General features: G+C 49.8%; 1 protein-coding gene across 6 annotated transcripts in view; it reads right to left on the reverse strand.

The window, feature by feature from the left end:
- Nucleotides 1-629: 629 nt before the first annotated feature.
- Nucleotides 630-20,726, reverse strand: part of MTSS1 (MTSS I-BAR domain containing 1) — a 165,889-nt gene continuing 145,792 nt past the window's right edge. For 2 of the 6 annotated variants that reach the window (XM_047074157.1, XM_047074158.1), the window contains 9 exons: nucleotides 17,480-17,637; nucleotides 15,398-15,505; nucleotides 14,029-14,126; nucleotides 11,878-12,088; nucleotides 7,981-8,100; nucleotides 6,917-7,111; nucleotides 5,457-5,630; nucleotides 4,966-5,128; nucleotides 630-3,566 (listed from right to left, as the gene is read on the reverse strand). In XM_047074157.1, coding sequence (XP_046930113.1) covers nucleotides 2,866-3,566; nucleotides 4,966-5,128; nucleotides 5,457-5,630; nucleotides 6,917-7,111; nucleotides 7,981-8,100; nucleotides 11,878-12,088; nucleotides 14,029-14,126; nucleotides 15,398-15,505; nucleotides 17,480-17,637 — 1,928 coding nt within the window. In that variant the 3' untranslated portion in view covers nucleotides 630-2,865. Of the gene's footprint in view, nucleotides 3,567-4,965; nucleotides 5,129-5,456; nucleotides 5,631-6,916; nucleotides 7,112-7,980; nucleotides 8,101-11,636; nucleotides 11,721-11,877; nucleotides 12,089-14,028; nucleotides 14,127-15,397; nucleotides 15,506-17,479; nucleotides 17,638-20,726 lie in introns of all 6 variants that reach the window. The other 4 variants (XM_047074161.1, XM_047074163.1, XM_047074160.1 and 1 more) reach the window with 3 other exon arrangements.

The raw sequence follows: 20,726 nt of genomic DNA on the forward strand, positions 1-20,726 counted from the left end.
ATCAGGGACAGCTGCACAGAACCAGATACAGGAGTTACTCTGAAGATGAGTCACAGACTCCAGTTGAAGGCTCAGGGGCTGCAATACGAAGTCTAGGGAAGGGGTGTGAGGATTGAGGGCTTGAGATACCATTTTTGGTTTTCTAAAGGTGCCACGAATGAGATTTTAGGTGGTTAAAAGAAAACCTCGAAGCAGCACACACTCAAATAAGTATGATGGAGTTTGTGGGGTTCACGCAGGATTGGAGGTTTGGGGGTTGCAGTGAAAGGGTCCAGTCTGAAACTGTGACACCTATTTTGGAGGCAGTGTTCCAGCCTTGCTTCCTCTCCTGTGGCCTGGATTGTCACAGGGAAGGGGACAGCAGCACTCTTTATATGTCGGAAGAAGCTTCTCTAAAAGCTAGAGCCATTTTTAGCATCATCAGCCAACCCACCTGCTTTTAGTTTGTGATAGCTCATTAGAACTGTGTTCACATAGTTCATCGATTGAGGCAACTCGTGTCCTCAGGGGTTCACGGCCATCACAAAAAGAACGTTCTGTGGGTGTTCTGAGTAAGCCCAACCAGAGTCTCCGGGTGTCTTCTAACAGCTAAGACTTGCGACTGAGTTTTAATAAGTCTTGAAATACCGTTTTTTGTTTTCTAGTGGTTCTTTATTTATAATGTAGGCTGAAGCAATTGTTACAAGGTAGAAGGGAGACACGTTACACAATTGTTATTTATACAAGTTTAGAACAAAAAACTGCACAGGGAGAGGTCAACTCTCAGTACAAACTAGCAACTAAACCACAATAATTTACCTTGAGAAACGATTTCTTTATTTTTAGCTGTGACACTGCTTTTACAATATGCAAAAACACAAACAGAACTACCCAAGGTGTTTTGTCACATTCTTTCTACATTGAATTTGGCAACATTTTATATTAAATTTATTCAGATTATACTAACGTTTAAAAACTAAACACGTGAAAAGCTGTACCAAGGTACAGTCACATCCGTTTATTTCGAAGGTTTAAAATACCACTTTTATCTATTGTAATTACCTTGCAGTGATTTCTGCTTTTGCAAAAACCATCTCAAGCATCATATGCACAATGCATCAGCTACTTTTAGTCATCAAGATTGGTGGGCTAAACCACAGGCACTACTGTTGCTTATATTCTGTAGAAGGAGCTTGTTTTTCAAAGAAAAAAAAGCTTAAATAGTTTCTAATAATCATGCCTTTGCTTTAAAGCCGTAACATAAAATGCCCTTGAGCAATCACAGCAGTGTTAAATGTTAATATACAGAACAGTGACTATACAGGTACGTTACTCTCACATCCAATGCACTTATGTATTAAAGCATAAGATTATGTAATTGAAGATTAGAGCCAACAGAAACCTGCAGGGTCTGGGGGACCCACCAAGCTCCTGTTCGTTCGGAGGAACGGACCCAATTGCTTAAGGGACCTGCTTGGTTTTTTCAAACCCGGCTGTCTTCTCCAAACAAGATCCCTCTTAAACCTACAAATCTCTGTTGGCTTTAGGGAATGGGCATTAGAACAAATCGAACTTTCACTTAAAGTAAGAAAAGACATAAATCCATTCCAAAAACATTACCTAGAATACAAAAAAGGGACAGTATAGTGGCCAGATTCCCAGTGACAATAAATAAATCCTCCTCTCTTCAATGTTTGGTATGATGCCAATTCACTGCCATTTGTTGAAAAGAAGATAAGAAAAACAAGCCCCCAGATTGGTAAACACATTGGCAAGTTGCTAGATTCCAAGCTGGTTACCCTTGTTAAATCCGCTCGAGTTTTTTCAAAATATTTGGGCTTTTCGACGCGCCCAGCCTGCTGGGCACAGTTAAGTAAAAGGCATTTATTTGCTATATCTAAGAATTCCCTGCTCTCATCATTTTAAAATGTTCTTCACATTTTTAAAACTGCCTTACCCTTTTTGGACGCATTTGGATCCCATGAAAGTGGGTACAAGAGACGAGTAACTGAAGTGGGGGGTTCTAGGTCTAACCGGCGGCAGCAGCATGCACGGGATTGGAGGTGGGTGCTGTGCAGTCAAGAGGAATCGTGGGAGAAAGGAAGTCCTTAAACACCCTACAGAAACAGACACTGCAATCCAGTATGGCTTGTTCGGATGCATTTACCATGAAGATACTAGAAATTCAACCTACAAGGCTACTCTTAAATGTTAACAGGATCGGCTATGTTGACAGTGTGCCCCTCCCACGGCCCTCCCCCCAATCCCAACAGAGTCTACCATTTCCAGATTCACTTCTCTCTGAATATTGCTCATCAATTGTTACTCCTGCTTTTCTCAGCCAGAACATACTACGTTTAAGTGAAGATTTTACCCCTTTATCCATTTTGTTTGTACATTAAAATAACTTGAATTTGCTTCTAAGCCAGACTACTAACAATGCATCTACAAAAGCTTGCAGGAAAAAGAAAAGAGAGAAAAGAAAAAGCGAAGTATAGTTATCCTTTTTTCTGAAATGAACTACTTCGTGGTTCCCCTGCCCCGACCACCCCCCGCCCCATTATGCATTTAAAATTTTACAAAGACTTGTAAAAAAGTTAAATGGAATTTGGCACCTTCGGAAAAATCAAAAGGGAAACTAAGATTAAAATGTGCAGAAAGAAAACTGTCAATATTTACAAATTAAAAGATCAAAGTTATGTCAGTTACGTATGTTGCTTTTAATTCTTAGCTAAAGGTGTCGAGTACTTTCAAAAGAGCTGTATTCTGAGTTGCCTACAAAATCTTTTGTTTGATTACAGATTGGAATGGATCGAGACAAATTAGGTTTTATGAATTAAACAGTTCCTTCCCCACTGGCAGCATTTCTTGGGAGCCTAAGCGAGCCTACGAGAAGCGAGGGGCTGAGCGGTCGTTTGTGGTGGTCTTCTTCAGTTTCACGCCCCTTCGGATGGCGTTCAGCATGTCTTCCCCTTGCGGAGTATCTCTCGGGCTCAGGTCTGCAGCGTCACTCTCTGGAATCTGGCCTGGGGAAGCAGTGGCACTTGAGGGATCCCTTTCCTGGTCTTCGGCCTCGCTTTCTGGAATCGCCTGTCTGTGCTCCTCGGGGATACTGGGCTTCGGGCCTGGAAGAGGAGGGTTGACGGAGGCTTGGCCACTCCACATTGAGGAGGGCATGCTGGTGACACCCTGGGGGCCCTCACCCACAGAGGGCGACTCGGGGCTGTGCTCACCCCTCTCCTCTGGCCCATCCGGAGGTGCCGGCAGCACCCCGGGGAGGTCTGGGACGGTTGGGGTCTTGACAGGGATCACGGGTGTCTTGATGGGGATGGGACCGGCTCCGATGGTCCCCCGGCGGACAGAAGGCTTGGTGGAGGGGGTCCGTCGGATGGTTGCAACCCCTGGGGTGACCATAGCAGGTCCGAGGGTGGTGGGGAGGCCAGCAGTTGAGGCCGGGCGCTTGGCTTGGAACATCCGTCGGTAAGACTGGCTGATGTCACTGTTTCTCGGAATGGTGGATGATTTGTCAAACTCCTGCTGGTCTGCCTCCTGGTCACCGCTTACAGAGAAATAATCATAATCTGAAACTGATGATAAGGTTTGATTAGGAATCTCCAAGGCAGCAGCTTTGCTTTTTGATTCTTTTGTGCTAGAGGACAAAAGGCACGAGAGGCCAGGTGCTTTACCCACAGCCTCATCCCAAGCACCTCCCCCAATCTCCACACCGTCCTTAGAGGCCCCTAATGTCTGAGAACTCCCCCCCAACCCCGCCACCAGGCGGGGATCTTCATCCTGCTCCCGATGTAATCCTGGGCCCTAGAACGGGGCTGGACGTCACAGGCACACACGAGATCCTGTTGAGCGGTGAAGCATGCCCGAAAGCCGGGCCACATCAGGGCTACCCACCCAGCTGCTCTGGGAGGAATAAAGGAGGTGAGCGGGAAGAGGAAAGAAACTCCACAGACCCTCCAGCCCGGAATTTGACAAGAGAAACAACCCTTAGACAGACGATCGCAGGCCTTACTCTCTCATAAGGGACTCGCCAGGCGAAGGCTGGAAAAAGAACGGAGCTACTGGCAACGAGCCCCTGAAAACAGGTACAAAGACAGGCTCCGTCCGCGAGGTGTGTGTATGTGCTCTCAACACTGGGGTCACACGGGAGGCAGAAGCACACAGAGTGAACGTCTTTGAGCGGGTTTCTGAACAGCAGCACCACCGGCATCTGGGGCCAGGCGAAAGGTTTGTTGCGGGGACAGGGGGCCGTGCTGTGCATTACACGATGTTTAGCGGCATCCCTGACCATCTACTAGATGTCAGCAGCAACCAAAATGTCTCCGGACATTGCCCGATGTCCCCTGGACAGCAAAACGGCCTTTCACTGAGACCCACTTAGTCCTAGAAGTTCCGGCCAGTGGACCGCAAACACGTTTGCTCAACTCCCCCAGATGCGCCCTAGCCCTGGCCACCATCTTGCTGGCCTGCGTGTGCTGTGGTGAGGGAGGCGGGGTTAGTAGAAGAGTTGGCTGGAATAGGTGAAGAACTCGGGCCTTCAGAACTGAGGTTCAAGCTCCAGGGCTGCTCATTAATTGTTTGGGCGAGGTACTGAGCCTCGCTGTCCGATGCGTAAAACGAGGGCGAGAATCCGTACTACCATAAGCTTAAATGGGAAAAGAGAGCGCTTAGCACAAAGTGCTGCGACACAAATGACCCGATTGTCATTCGCGGCATCTGAGTTCACCCTGGGAGCTATCCTGCACCCGGATGGTGAGACACGGGAGAAGCTGCAAAAGTCCGGTCACCGGACGTGGCAGCTACCCGCTCACTATAGGTCAGCTCTCCCGAGCATGCCCAGAGGATGACAGTGGCTCTGAAGCGGGTCTGCTGGCCAGGGCTGACGCTGTGCTCATTCTTCTGCCTCGTCCCGGCAGGGAGGGCACCCCTTCTCCTCACCTGCCAATGCTCAGGAAGCCCCGGACCGCCTCGTACCTTGGGAGGGGATGGTGTCCTCAGAGCAGCATGGGGTGGTCGTCTGCGTGCTGTAGCCGCTGGAGCACTGGAGCGAGTCCCGGCTGCTCCTCTGCGTGTCCAGCTGGAGGCCCCGCGACAGGGCCAGCGCCAGTTCCTCGCAAGCCTCCATCTCCTCACCAGGCTGCACGCGGGAGGAACGAGAGAGACACAGACAAGCCACGGGGGCCGTGAATGCCCTGTCTGGTGTCCCCAGAGCCTTTCCGCATACTCCTGCAAGCGGGAGCCTCTGTAGTGCTCCTATTCTGCTCCCATGAACATCACCCATCTATGGGTCCTACCCGGGCTCTAGAAAGTTCTACCAGTCTGATGTCAATACAAGGCTTTTCCCCGGGGGTGCAGGAAGTTCGGGGTTGGGGCGGGGGGAACAGGGCTCAGGTCCTTCCAGCTGCAAGGCTGACTCGGCCCTCTGCTGCTGGCCAGGTCTAGAGGGCAGAGAATAAAAGCGTCACCCTGGTGGCAGCCGACACGGTCATGCTCCGTGGTCTCTGAGCCTCCTCGGCAGCTGCAGGCGCACCACCCACAGCAGTGGGTCCTCCTCCATTGGGGTCCGGCTCCCGCTTCTCCTTGCGGCGCTGTAGGGTGTTCACCAGGGGCTGATCATAAGGTCCTGGCTTGGCCCAGTCCTAAGTAGAACAAGTGTGGTCAAGCACCAGGGCCTCGGCCTCCATGTGGAGGGCCGCAGAACCCTCCGGACAGCTGCCCGCAGACGGCAGCTGGCCCTGGTAGGGGAAGCTCAGGCTAGGACAGGCCAGCAGGCCCTTCTATGTCCTCAGCCGGCTCGAAAAGAAGGCAGTGGAAAATCCTTTGGGGGCCCCCCGGGTGCCTCCCCTTTCCTCATATCTGCCCAAAGATGAAAAGCCTTCAACAACCAGGCAGGTGGGTACCTGTGGGAGACTCAGCCACCTAATGGCTGACCAAGTGTCTAAGGTGTCCGAAGGCACCAGCCAGTGGAGACCCAATCCCCAGGGACAGTGCCCCCCACTTCTGATGTCTGAAGGAACCCTCTCTCCTCCAGCAGCCCAAATGTCTTCACTTGAGTGAAGTGGCCACCAGGAGGCACTAAAGGAATTCAGCCTCGCTCGGAGGCTGAACCTCCACTTCCTGGATACTGCGCCCCCCAGCGAGGGCCCTCAGGATGTGCCCTCTGAGGCCCTCACATAGGAAAGGCAGGCCTCTGGGGTCAGCAGGAAGACCCTGAGGAGCCTGAGGGGTCCACACTACCTGTGAGGGGTTAAGCCAAGACCTGCTCTAGATGCCGCAGCCTAGGCTAACCTGCGATTCAAATTCGGGGCACCTCCTTGTAGGATATCCTCCTGGCATCAATTGGACTCGCTAGGAAATAATTTTAAAACTTTGCTTTTATATTAAAGCAAACATGTTTTAATATAAAACAAATGAGACTAAAAATAAAGTCTGCATTCACATTGAAGATAAAACATGATGATAAGCCAAAAACATAGTTTGGATTATGGTTCCGTTACCATGGCCCAATAAGGGACTCCAGGGACAAGTCTGAGGCACATGGCGGAGAAGGGCAGTCCCTCCCAGCCCCTGGTAACAGTGACACCCTGCGGTGGCCCCAACAGTGTAGAACTGCCTGCCGGCCCTGCAAGGCCATGTCTGGCATCACCGTCTAACCACCTCTAACCGGGCCGAATGAATGTTTCCGAAAGGGAGCCTCTCCCAGCTCCGCTCCATGTGGACATTTCTATCTCAGATCTGCCTGCTGCTTTTTGGTTCTTCCCAGTGGGAATTTTCTTAGGGAGAGGTGTTATATGGGGAGGAAGGCAGAGTGTGGAAGGAAGGGGCAAGGGGGGGGGTCTGGATGAGGACCGTGGGACAGAAGAGGGGGGAGCACAGAGCCATGAAGGGGGAGGAGGGAAAGAGAGGAGGGAGGAGAGACACAAACCTTCCAGCTAGGGATCTGAGATGACGGGAACATGCCGGGCCCAATGGTGTAATAATGAGCGTAGTCTGGAAGGTGGACAGAGGTGACCCGAGGGAGCAGGCGGGAGGCAGGCAGGCAATGAGGGGAAAGGCTTGCCCCCACGGGCCCCACATGGGACTCACTTGGCAAACTACAGTGAGAAAACCCGTTAGACAACTGGAAACAAAACAAACAAAAAAAGGGGGGGGGAGGAAAATAAAATTAATATAACAGGATGAGTGTGGAGGTACAAGATGGCATTGACATTCAAGGGAGGAGGGAGACCTGGGTATTTATAAATAAAACAAGCGGCGGGCCCCGCTGCTCCTGGATGATCCGTGGTGCCAGAGGAAGGGCCACGGGGCAAAGAACACATACTGGACGGCAAGAAGTGTTCAGTCAAGCAAACAATTTATCTACATTTTAGAGTAGTGTGGAAATTGATCGGTGTCCTTAATTTTTTGGCATTCTCAATGGTTTTGGATGATTTACAACCAATGGAGCTTAATTTCACGGTGATAATGATTTGTTCATCTCATTATGCAAATTTAAAACATTCTCAAGCAACAACTGAAAACTGTTCATTCCGGGTTTCTGAAATCATCACACTGTTCAGGAGCAGAATCCAAATCGGGGTGATGGGGGAGGAGGGGTTGGCGAACTAAAAGGAAGAAAAGCGCACAGCCTCTGATGCAGTGAGATGTCCTCCTCCGATGGTACTGCAACAAGGAGGCCACGGTGGGTGGGGTACTTGGGAGGGGGAGGGGGGACAGATGAGCGCACGACACTTCTGAGAAGGAGCCTTCCACCTCCGAGCTCCCCATACCCCTTCCTCTCCCTCAGGACACTGCAAGGTCATTGCCCAGGAGCCAGGCACCCTTTCAAGAAAAAGCCCTCAGCCTTGTCCCTCTCTTGTCCCCAAAAGGGACTGCTCCTGGGATGCATTTTGTAGATTTTGAGTTTCAAGGTCCTGGTGGTGACAGTGACGGTAGGTGGGGGGCAGGGGAGGAGGGGTTGGCCACGGTGGCCGGGGCCCAGCCGGTCACCTTCTCTGTGGACGCCCAGGCGCCCATGGTGGAGCCTGAGCTGACTGAGGTGGGCGAGCTGCACTCGCTCACGGACTGGCAGGTTTCGGAGGCTTCAGAGGAGGCCGAGCTGGACGAGTTCTGCAGCAGGGAGGGACCACATGCCACCAAAAGTAACAGGAAATCAAAACAAGAAGATGGGGTGGGGAAGTGCACGCACAGAGAGAGAGACAGACATATACACAGAAGAGGGAAGGATGAGAGAAGCAGAGGGTTAGGGTTATTTTTTTCCCTTTGCCAAAGCTGCACCCACACAGAGGCTTTCAAGCCCTCGAAAAGCAGCACGAGACACCTGCCAGATGGTCAGCCCCTCAGGACCCTGATGTGTGTGTGTCTAGTGTGTGCCTGGCACTGGTCGGTGAGACTCCCCGTGTTCCTTTGGGCATTTCTTCTCAAGCCACAAGTCGAGGTCCCAGGGGAGGCCTGCCTTTGCTATCTCTCAGGTGCACAGGCATACTTAGTGCCTGAGGACTGACCCCCTCCACCACCACCACCCAGCTTGGGCTTCTGCTCCATACCTCTCCAGTCCCCAGCCTCTCCCTGTGTCACATGCAACCTCTGCACCCGTGCAGGGTGGTTTCCAGCCATGAAGCTGCATCTTCACAGGGCAGGTTTTCAGGTTTCTCTGCCTGGGAAATGATTTTGAGGTTTGGCCAGTGAGGCCTTGAGATCAGTGCAATGTTTCCAGGGGCCATCTAGGGAGGGACGGAGCATCTGGAGAGATCTGGGGCATTACAGAAAGGAGGTCTGACTTGGGACAACATGTCCTTGTGCCGATCTTTATTTCACCTCCAGTGTTGCCAGTCGCCTGGTGTCAGCCGGGGTACGTGCCCCCAGCTCAGTCTCCTGACATTCGGCTCGGGCAGGGACCATGCCCGTGGGCTCACCGTTATGTCTCAAACTTTCTAGTCCTGTACTGGCACGTGACAGGTGCTCAAAACTACTGAATGGATGAGTGATGAAGACCATCTCTTCCAATATAAACTTCCAATATAAGCACCAAGATAGTGCTTCGGGCACACCCAGATATTTAAGTTCTGTTCGCTGCTAACTCCAATCTCCGGCTCATCCTTTTGTTTAAATAAGCCCAACCCTACCGGGGTCTACTCTTACTTCCTCAAAGTGTTCCTGAATTCACTGCCAAGGAGGCCAGATTCACGTTTCTGTCATGTTCATGTCCACCTCCTTCACAGCCAAAGAAAGAAAGGTTCCAGCAAAGGGATAGAGCTATAGCTCTCCATCCTGCAAGCAGCAAGGCTCCGAGAAGACACTCCAATGCATGGGGCCCCACAGAACCAAAGCAAGGACACGCTACCCACTGGACGCCTTGATGGCTCCTCAAGCTCAGAGTCTGGTTGGTGGTTCCGGAGCCAAAGTTTGAGGGTTTGTATTTAAGTTACGATTCTGTCACTTCTCAGTTGAGGAGCCGCAACCTTAATCTAAAACTCCAATTTCTTTCATTTTTGGCACAGGGATCACTAATATCTAACAGAGGAAGAGAAAATGAAATTTTCTATGTGTCCATCTATGTATGTAGCACTTAATCAAGTGTACAGAGAGGCCAGTTATCACTATAATTTACTAGGGCTGTTCATTTTGGTCCCTCTAATTCAAGTATGTTCAACTTGAAAAAAAGAACCAATAAACCATTCCAGGACTGCAGGTTCCTATTTCTTTTGGCTTCTGTTCATTTTTCCTAAAGAACCTCTTGCCTCCATGGAATGAACAGCTCTAGGACGAGACCCTCACAATAGACACAGTCCCACTCCTGGGCACAAGTGGATTGAGGTTAAATTTGAAAAGGGCACAGTGGAGGAAAACGGGAGAATTCTTCACATATTTCATCACTTGGCATTGGTTGAGACCCATGTGACCGAGTAGAGAAAGGAAGGGCTCCTTCCCCTTAGAGATGTGTGTGCCCTTCCTCATCCTAAATAAAGGTAACATTTTAGGAGACTGGATCCTCTGGCCTATGTGACTTTGTACAATTTCCTTAACTTCCCCTCTACCTTACAATTATAAGCAGCTGTAATGCCTTTTTTTTTTTTTTTGTAAAAATAGAATTCTGTTTTAAATTTTGCAGCATCCCTGAGCCTATGAAAACTACCCTAGAGTACCCCAGAGTTGTTAGCCAAGCAACTTGGGCACCAGCTTTCAGATTTAAGTAAATCCCACGTGCCAACTTCTGCTTCCCTCGACATTACTGGAGGCAGAAACGCTCACTTCAGCCTGATTCACACACAGTCTTTGTCAGGGAGGCTGGAGCACGTGGCCTCTCTTTTTTTAGAAAGGAGTGTCAGCACACAATACTATGTTAATTTGTCAGTTGATTAAAAACACACACAGAATTAGGCTGCACATCAGAATAGCCTTGGAAGAAATTGCAAATTCCTGTTTTCCTTTCAACCATTCACACTCTGCTTTCAAGACACACAGGTATGGTTTAGCTCTGCCACATGGCGGGGGACAGGCAGGTGACACCTTTCGGACCAAGCCAAAGCGCCCCAGCTAGGACAAGCACATTAGAACTCAAAGTCGTGGCTCTTGGCCCAGAATGTCTCTGTTTGAAATGAAGTCTCTCTCCCACAAAGACAGAGAGAGGCCACAGTCTCCTGGGACAGCTGAAAAATGCCAGAGGGACCACTGAGCTGAGAACCAACCTCTGGGTTCATCAACGTCAGACACATCAGGCAAGGAACCTTCTGGCTTAAATTCCCAAAATACTTCAGCTGCTTTCTCTACATGAAGTGTTCCGCAAAACACTCTCCCAGGGACACCTCATGGCTGAGACAGAACAGAAAGGACTCTGGACTGCTTGCCAGAAACCCTTGTCCCAGGTCCCCAACCTGCAGGTCAGATAATTGTGCAGCTTGGGTAAGTCACATCTCTGAGCCTCTGTTTCCACAACAAAACAGGGATAACAATGCTGCACAGATAGCAGACGTAGCACGTCCTAGGGTGGTGCCGGGGACACTGCAGTCAGTGACTGTGAAGCCAACTGGATACCTGGATACAAGAAAAGCACGCGACCTTCTAAGTCCAAAGGATCTTGGGCCAAAGCTGGGTCAGCCTCCGAACACACAGCGGGCACTGAGCCACATGCTCCCAGCAGATGGCACTGCGGGGCACCCTGGATGGCGTCTGCTGTTGTGCTGCTTATTACTAAGTAGGAAGCCAGACCCCTGGCACTCAGAGAAAGAGGACGGAGAGGGTAGCACGGGAAGGGTGTCACAATACCCTGTCCAGCCCCTGCTTCCTGCTCCAGCTGGAACCACGGGCTGGGCTGGGCTGGGTCTGGCGCCACTTGACCCAACTGGGGCTGGAAGATTCCCCGCCGTCCCCTCTCCCGGGAGCAGAATGCCAACGGAATTATCTGCAAGGGCTCTAAGGATTCATTCTCATCCTCACACCAATTGCTAAAAGGAACTGGAGAGGGCCAAGGAAGGTTTCCAAGGCACCGTTCAAGGACAGAATCTCCGCCATTCAGAGAGAAGCGGACGTGCCGGCGGAGAAGGTGCCACCATCGCACGCACGTCCGTTAATTAAGCAGCATGCGAAGCCGGGCACTTACAGGGATGCCGGAGGATGGCCAAACTTCCTTGAGTCCGTCTACTTACCTGAGAGGACTCCCCAAACCAATGTGGCGACTTGACCATCACCACCATGGAGACAGGCTTCAAACCCAACTTATGGTTCTCACCCTTTGGGGAAAGGACACATCTAAAGATGAGAAATTAATCCAGAGGTTTCTTGCGTCGAGAGGACAGGGGTCTGCCTGAACCAACATCTTTCTTCGCATCCGGCCAGTGACGGTGGTCCAGGCACCACAGCCACTTCCGGAGCCAAGGGCACCCTTACCTGGTTGGGGGCCTCTGGCGGCATGGGGGACGGTGACTTGGACTGGAAGGCGTCCTGCGAAATGAATCCTGAGTCGTGGGAGGACACGCTGGACAGGCGGACGGGCGCCTGCTGGGCCAGGTTGGAGCTACGGTAGCGGTAGTGTGAGCTGGGGGAGTGAGTGTGAGAGCCGCTGGAGCGCGAGTCACTGCTGTTGACGCTGTTCAGGCTGCTGTGGGGGCGGAGGGAACGCGGGCGTGCAAGGTTGAGGGGCAGGGATAGGGGAAGGGGGGAAACAGAAGACAACGGAACAGGGGAGGGGAGAGAACATAATATAATCAGCTGGGTACCACGGAGAGCTGGGCAACGGTAAAACGTGTTTCCAAAACACCAAGTCATTAAGCTAGTAAACAAAAGGTTTTTATCATGTGAGCAAGCAGGGAGAAAAGTGGGAGTTGTCAAAAAGCAGGTCCGCCAAGACTCACTTCTCTGATGGTACGATGAGGTGTCCCCGGCACGGAGGCCCGGGATTCTGAAGAGTCAAGTGCTACCCAATTAATTCAGCTAGGTCATCTACCACCAAAGCTAGAGACCTAACATCTGTGGCAGGAAAAGAGACGGGGCTGATCTTATCTGCTCATCTGCTTGCAGAACCTCATGACCACGGAGCGAAACCCACTAAGGCTTCAGCATCATCTGGTTAGTATATTCAAGGCTCTCCCTCAGATGCACCATCTGGGTCCAGGAAACCAAGGTCCACCCGGACAACCATCACTTTGGGAGTGCAGGTGCCACGGGGCCCCTCAAGGAGACTTCATCCTCGACGAGCCTGGTTCAAGACCGTCATAAAGAACACGGGCAAATCAACTCTGTGTGTTCATGTCAGCGTGTTTTACCTCTTCTTACCAGAGTCGATGCTTGAATGAATGGCTTTTCCCTGATCACAGAAATTTCTCTGTGAGAGTATCTGCGGGCCTGGTGTTAGCAGCACACGTGGCAAGAGGCAGGCGGCTTTCAACAACTACAGGCAGCCGAGGCTGAGCTGTTTGTTTCCGAGGTGAACAGTAAACAGGATGTTGAGAAGCGTCACACACCCTCCGGGTGTTCTGTCTGCGCTGTGTCTCCAGTTCTAACAAGTATGCGCTCTGGTAACTCAGAGTGCAAAAACCAGAAAACCGAACACAGCCCCGCGGTCCAAACAAGCAGAACCGACAACGGGAAGCACTGGAAGGGCCGGAATAAACAACCCAGCCTGGGATTACCAAGGGTGTGGTTTCTGCTCCCGGCAAGAGAGTCTTGTCAGATTTCACAGACCCTGACAGCTAATGAGGTAGTCAGGACCGTGACTGCTCTACGCTAGAATTACTTGACAACGAATGTTCCGACAGATAGAGGGGAGTGTGCCAGAGGAAATCACTGCCGCTGGGGATAATTACCATAATTTTTGCTTCCCCCGACCCCACCCCCCCACCCCACCAATCAGCCAGAAGAGGGCATTTGGGGACTGGCAGTAAAGCCCACAGCAGCTGCACTCCAGCAAGCTGAAGGCCGATGCTGTCAGTGCCGCATGATTTTTGACTGAAGCTAAAACTAGAAGAAAGAAGAGAGAACTCGTGCAGCTTTGTTTTGTATTAGTGAGATAGTTCTCTTTGTTAGCAAAATGAAAACCCAACAGATTTGTCAAACACGCACACACACACACACACACACACACAGCCCATAAGTGATGACAAGGAACCAACCAACATTTTCATGATGTAGCATCTTAAGTCTGAAATTACTGCTCTGTGTTTACTGCCCAAGGTCAAATACGAAACCACACACACACACACACACACACACACACACACACACACGTGTGTTTGGGGACATAACCAGACACAGACCAGGCAGATCCACCCTGCTCTTTCCTCTCACTGCTAAATTTGCAAGAAGTGGAAATCTACTTGGCTTTGAAAAGTCAAAGAGAAAGGTCAGTAGGTTGCGTACATCAAGAAGGGTTAGTGATGCGTGATGAAGTTGCCATCCTTCAAAAAGAGAATACGCTTTGCAGTCAGCAGGCCAAGAATGGTCTTCTAACAGAAAACCGCTAGAGAACAATTTTGCAGATGGCAGACATTTCCGGAGGATTCTCGCTGCAGGTGAGTAGGGGCAGAGCCCAGCTTTACTTACCTGCAGACACTAGACTTGCGGGACATGGTGGTGCTGGGAGAAGAGGGTGGCGTCTGGTACGACCAACTATAATCAGAACCTTTCAAGTCCAGAATCACCTAAGGGGACAGAGCCAAGTGGGTAGGTGAGGTGCTGAGAAGGGAAACATCATCCATCAAATCTTTAACCTGTATCATCAAAATGCTGTCATCATCGAGGGGTGGGGTTAACGTACAAAATGTTGTTAACGTCCTTTCTTCAGTTAAAGAACAACAGTACCAATCCATCAATGTCATAATCCTTTTTCTGAGACAAGCAAAAATATAAAAAATTGGAAGGGGGGAGGGGACCATGAAATGTCAGTCTAGAGGGAGAGGGAGAGATTTACAGCTACAGATTAACGATTTACAGGAGTCAGGTATACTCAAGGCCAGAATTTATAGGATTCTTGTCTCATAGCACCACAAATTCAATGACGGTGTTAGGATTTGTCGGTCTTGCACGTCAGCCGCCTGATATTCAGTGGGTCACTTCTGGCCCTGAGATTTTAAAACCTGACAGAATCAAGAGCAAGCCAATTTGTTCGCAGTTACTTCTACATCTGGCTCCCCTGCTTGACAAATAGCTATTTGAATGTGAGGTCTACCTTTCATTCACGTAGTAGATTCTCAATAAATGTCTATTCACGGAGCAAACGTGTGCCTGCTGTGATTTGACAAAAGCAATTTCATAGAATGGAAAACGTAAACTCTTGTATTTGTCCTCTGAGTTGGTTCTCCAGGGAGGCAATGAGAATTTTATACAAAGGGCAAAAGCCAGCATGTGATTCATCAGCTGTCCCCCCAAACACGGTCCTTCCCACTTGATGTGTTAATGTCATATGAACCAAATGAATAAGCACGAAAGATGTCATCTTTTCTGTAAAAGAGATCCTGTTTTAATCCATCAGAATGGGAGAAATTCAGTGAGAATGGTTCACAAGGATGACCAAAACACATCACTATCATGTTCCTGTGAGAGTTTATTTCTAGAGGACAGGTGAACACAGTGGTTAAGGCCATGCATGGGCTCTCGACTGCTGGGTTCAAATCCCACTTCTACCACTAATTAGCTAGCTGAACCTGGTTAAAGGACTTTATCTCTCAGTGCCTCAGTGTCCTGCTCTGTCAAATGGGAATAATACTGAAGATTAGCTGAGGAAGTCTATGTAAAGCGCTTAGAACATACATGGCACACAGCAAGTGCTCTATAATGGCTAGCAACGATGGTTACTGTATTTCACCATATAGTGAAACACAGATAGGACTTTAAATGAGATGCCTCTGGGAACTCTCGAGACCTTGAACCTTTATGTCTTTGGTTTGCTCTCCCGAGTGCCCACAGCTCCTACCTGTTCACTTGAGGAGGGCAATTTGTGAGGGTCCATGGTCAGGCTTTTCAGATCTTCTGAGATGGTCTGAAGGTGAGTTATTTCCCCTAGCATGGAGATTTCTTCTTCCTGAAGGAAAGTAATCCACAACGTGTCATCATGAGTGATTCATTCATGGTCTTGGCTCAACTGTTTTTATTAGGGTTACTGTCTAACCCTTTCAACTTTCCAGAAAAGTCACCTCGAGACTGGTACATCTTGGCTAAAGGCACTACCAGCCCTTTCTTTTGGGAAACAGAAAGGGAAAAAGGAATCTGCCATAATTATGGAGTGACCTGTCCCGCCCAGACAGTGGTGAGCAAGTCAAAGAAAACACGTGGCCTTCCTCATGGTGCCTGGTGGGGGGGGGGGGGGGAGCTGCCACATCTTCCCGAATGGTCAGCCTGCATCTTCTCATGGAGTCCTGCAGCATAGCCCCCTCCATAGGCCGAGGCCCTCTGAGCTCACTCAGCTTCGACGGTTGACACGATTTGGAACAATTTTGGTCCAGATCTGATAACAGCTCTTGGTGACAGCACATGTGTGTGTAATAAAGTTAACTATCCCCTCCCCCTTCTTTCTTATTTTTTCCCCACCTACTTGATAGAAAGTCACAGCAAGTGAGATAGGGGCAGGAGACTGTGGAAGAAAGTCATTCACTTCACCCAAGTACCAAGCTGGGACTGCAGGCCTCGGCAAGAATGAGCCATGGAAAAGTTCTGTGCTCAGAGGAACGACTCCTACTTGGGCATTTTGCTAGGGCTGAGGGAAGTGAGCTGGGGTCGTTGTGTCAGCTTCAAGAATGCCTACAGCAAAAGTCCTCAATTATGGCATGCAAATGATTTACTTAAAAAAATAAGTCTTGGGGCGCCTGGGTGGCTCAGTCGGTTAAGCGTCCGACTTCGGCTCAGGTCATGATCTCACGGTTTGTGGGTTTAAGCCCCACATAGGGCTCTGCGCTGGTGGTTTGGAGTCTACTTGGGATTCTCTCACTCCTTCTCTCTGCCCCTTCCTCTCTGTCTCTGTGTCTCTCTCAAAATAAATAAATAAACTTAAAAAAAAAAAATCTAGGACGTCTGGGTGGCTCAGGTGGTTAAGCATCTGACTCTTTGATTTCAGCCCAGGTCATGATTCCAGGATCATGATCATGGGATCGAACCCTGCATTGGGCTCTGTGCTGTGGGCATGGAGCCTGCTTGAGATTCTCTCTTCCTACCTTCCCCACCTCTCGCCAACTCATGTGCTCTCTCTCTCTCAAAAACAAACAAAAACAAAAACAAAAAAAGATTCTCTATCTGCCCCTTTCCCTGCTCATGGGTTCGCTCTTTCTCTCAAAAATAAATAAATAAATAAGTATGAATTGATTTGTTGAGGCTCTTCCCCTATTAACCTCATGGTCACTCACTGGTGTTGAACCTAGCCACTGGGTCTCAAAATCACCTGAAAGGCTTGTTTGAAACACAGATGACTGGGGATCACTTAAGTGTCCAACTCTTGATTTCAGCTCATGTCATGGTCTCAAGGTTCAGGAGTTCAAGCCCCACACTGGATTCTGCACTGGGCGTGGGGCCTGTTTGGGATTCTCTCTCTCCCTCTCTCTGTCCCTCCCCTGCTTGCTTTCTCATTCTCTCTCAAAATAAATAAATAAACTAAAAATAATTAAAAAAAAACCACACAGATGCCTGGGTCCCCACCCCTAAAGGCTTGGATTTGGTAGGATTTGGATTCAGTAAGGTCTGGGTTGGGCTCGAGAAGCGCATTTGTAACCAATTCCCAGGTGACACTGCTGGCCAGGCGATCACACTTTAAGAACCACTCTGCAAGGCCTTCTAGACTTGGGGGGGAAAAGAGTAAGTCAACAACTCGGGCTAAGAACTGTGCACCAGGAGTGGGCCATGTGGCCATTGGCAACTCATGGAGAATCACTGCTCTACAGAAGTGATTCCACCATCATGATCCCTGATACACAGCCGATTCCTGACGACTCAGTGATGGTTGGATAAATAAAGGAAAGTCTCCTCCACACCAGCAGTGTAAGCCTTCCAGAGCTTTCCACTGACTCACAATCACGGGCCGCAGCATAGAGATGAAGGTACAGAATCGGCCGCGTTCTTCAATCAGTGCTTTCCGGACTGCCTGCTTTTCGGTCTCTTCCAACAAGAGATACTTGTCGTTGACATCTTGGAGAGCGCTGTCCAACTGAGGCTGGATGTCACCTCTCCCTGTAAACAAAACAAAGCCCCAAGCGTGGCTTGCTGAAACACCAGCTTCTGGAACAAATGCCCTTCCTCCCTCGAGTCCTTGCTGGAGTGGAAACCGCAAGTTGCCAGGACTTAAAACAATGACTCAGTTATACTCAGGACTGAAGGTAGCTGTTTGTCTAGTACCGGCCATTTCCAGTTTCCGGTGCCCAAAGGGCACGTTTATCCTCGTGACAAGGAAGATTTCCTGGGGTGACTCCTCCTGACTTGCCTTCTTGCCTTACGTAACCCCCTATGGAGACTTCTGCCAACCAAACCCCAGGATGTGGCAGCCAGACAGTATTCTTTCCTTGTAGAACATTCTGAAGAGGCCAAGGGATGAACAAGGTGAGGGCCCGTGGATGTTGCCCAAAATGGGCAAAAAGTGGCTTTGCTGGGTCAACCTCAATCAAAGAGCCTCTGTTTGGACAGAAGTTTCTGTCTCTGAAGACAAAGATGGCAAGTATCAACTGTCCTGGCCATGGCGTGGGGGTGGGGGGCGCCTGAGAATCCCTGGCAGTCAGCTTAACTCCCTGGTGGAGTCCTGAATGTTCTTATAAAACAAGCCCAGTAACAAACTGACCTACAGTCAGGTCTCTGCTGGTGCAAGTCTAAAGGGAGGGTCAGTGCTGAGCCTGACCCACGTGCAGTAATCGTCTGGCCACATCCAGACCCCAGTTACGATGACACAACCCCTTCTAGAGTTTAAGACGGAGCGTTAACCTTTCAAACTAAAACTTTATAAAATAGTTAGCAAACCATGTCCATAAATAAAGTTTAATTAGAACGCAGAGATGCCCACTTGTTCATATACTGTCTCTACTTGTTCTTGTTATAACTGAAGAATGGAATTGTTGTACCACATACTGTATGGCCCCTGGGCCAAGAATATTTACAACTGGATTCTTTAGAGAAAAGGTTCGCTGTGCTAGAAGAGAAACACTGGCACCACGACAGAAGGAGAGGCTACTGCAAATCTGATTTGTAGATGGGGATAAGGGGGTGACCAGCTGAGAGCCCAGCTCACGGGCTTCCATACTGGTCTCCCTATGCAGGGGCTTCACCTATCACCTGAACCAGGGAATGTTTTCTAAACTCCTTCAGAGCAGGGACTTGGAACTCTCCCAGCCCAGCCCCTGGTACAATGTCATGTGTGTATACAGCCAGTGCTCAATAAATGTCTGATCATTTTCAACACAGAACGCTAGACATGGAAGGAGCCTTTGGGGCTATCCAACCTGTTTCCACACTTCGTCAGAGGCTGAGAGAGACTTGTCCAGCGCTGTTCAGGGAAAGGTGGGGATCCAGGGCAGAGCCCACACAGCCTGACCCCTCTAGGGCTGGACTCGTTCTCCTCTGTCTCACTGCCTCGAGCCACATGAAGGAATCAGCAAGGGGCCTGAGCAGTCACCATTTAGCCCTCTCTAAAATGATGTGTCCCACTCTTGATCTCACAGTCCGTGAATTTAAGCCCCAAGTGGGGCTCTGAGCTGACAGTGCAGAACCTGCTTAGAATTTCTCTCTCCTTCTCACTCTGTCCCTCTCTCACTCAGGCATGCACACACGCTCTCTCTCTCCAAATAAATAAATCAACTTAAAAAAATTTTAAATGATGTAAAGAACATTAAATGCAATGTGTTCTTTGGTTTGAAAAAGGAAAGGGTCAGGGGAAATTGCCTTGAAAGTAGGAATATGTTCCATATTTTCTCTCATAAGCAGATGAGAAAGCTTAATATGGAGCAAGAGGTTGACCCAGGCTTCAAGAACATCCCACCAGAAAAGGTCTTTGGATTTAATGAGGGAAACATCACTTCTTGGGCAGGGACTGAGCTGTAAGTTGACACACAAAAAGAAAGTCCTGCCTAGTCAAAGGTCACCCCTGAAAACGCCTTGGATGTCTGGCGAAGTACATGCTGCATGCAGGACTCTCGCGAGTCAAGCCGGTACAAGTTCCGGACGGCTACAGCAGGCAGCACTGAGTTCCGTGCAGGGATTTTACCCAGTGATTCCGTGATGGGAGAGTTTGCATCTGTCCAAGGTGACCCTTCACCCATTCCTCCATTTAGTCAATGTCTACCCTCAGGATAATTATAGCATCTCCTGCAGGTTTCCCAGCTGCCTCCCCAAGGATGCAGGGCGCCACCGCCTCCCACCCCCCCCTACGTGAACCTGGCCTCAGACCATGGGTTTCTCGAGTCTGCAGTGGATGGGAAACCTGTGAGAGCCAGGGACCGTCTAGGGAGGGGACAAGTGCACCCCACTGAGGACACCCACCGTCTGCAACTCAAGCTCTAGGAGGGAAGGCTGGGGCATCAGCAGCCCTATGAGAACCGGGGGCTTTCTATTAAATTGCTGGTTTGGGGCGCCTAGGTGGCTCAGTTGGTTAAGCATCCAACTCTTGATTTCAGCTCAGGCTCATGATCTCACAGTTTATGAGATCGAGTCCTATGTCGGGCTCTGTGCCAACAGCACAGAGGCTGTTTGGGATTCTCTCTCTCTGTCCCTCTGCCCCTCCTCTGCTGGCGTGTGCACACACACTTTCACTCCCTCTCTCTCAAACAAATAAATAAGCATTTAAAAATTATTGGTTTGTGCAACTGAATCCACATACACCTAAGGTACACCTGACACAAGCCTCTGGTAGAGAAGCTCCAGGAGGCTGAAAACACTCTCTTTTGTTCTGCAACCTGCAAAACTGCCTGGTCCGTCCCCAGCCCTGCCGGGGGAGGCGGAGTGATTTCAGGCTGGTCTAGGGCCTCCTCACGTCTCTCCATCTCCTCTAGGATGTTCTAACAGAACATGAGGGGCCCCAGCCATCAGAATGTTCTCAATTCCCGGGGAGGGTGGAGGGGCGTCAGGAAGATAGATTAAAACCCACAACGCTTGACCAAACCCACTTGGATGTGCTTCGATTATGGCAGCAATGTCTTTTCCTATCAGCCTCTAATTATAAGAAATTAGGAGAACGTGTATCTTCCCTTCCTTTCACAAAGTATAAGGCACGTTTCTATCTGTAATTAATCACACTGACTTTAGAAAACATACCCACATAGGAATGAAAAGTGACGGGA

The sequence above is a fragment of the Lynx rufus genome, unplaced genomic scaffold (assembly GCF_022079265.1).
Source record: "Lynx rufus isolate CCGP_SWC_20201006 ecotype Redwood Valley unplaced genomic scaffold, mLynRuf1.p SCAF_12, whole genome shotgun sequence".
NCBI classification, from domain to species: domain Eukaryota; kingdom Metazoa; phylum Chordata; class Mammalia; order Carnivora; family Felidae; genus Lynx; species Lynx rufus.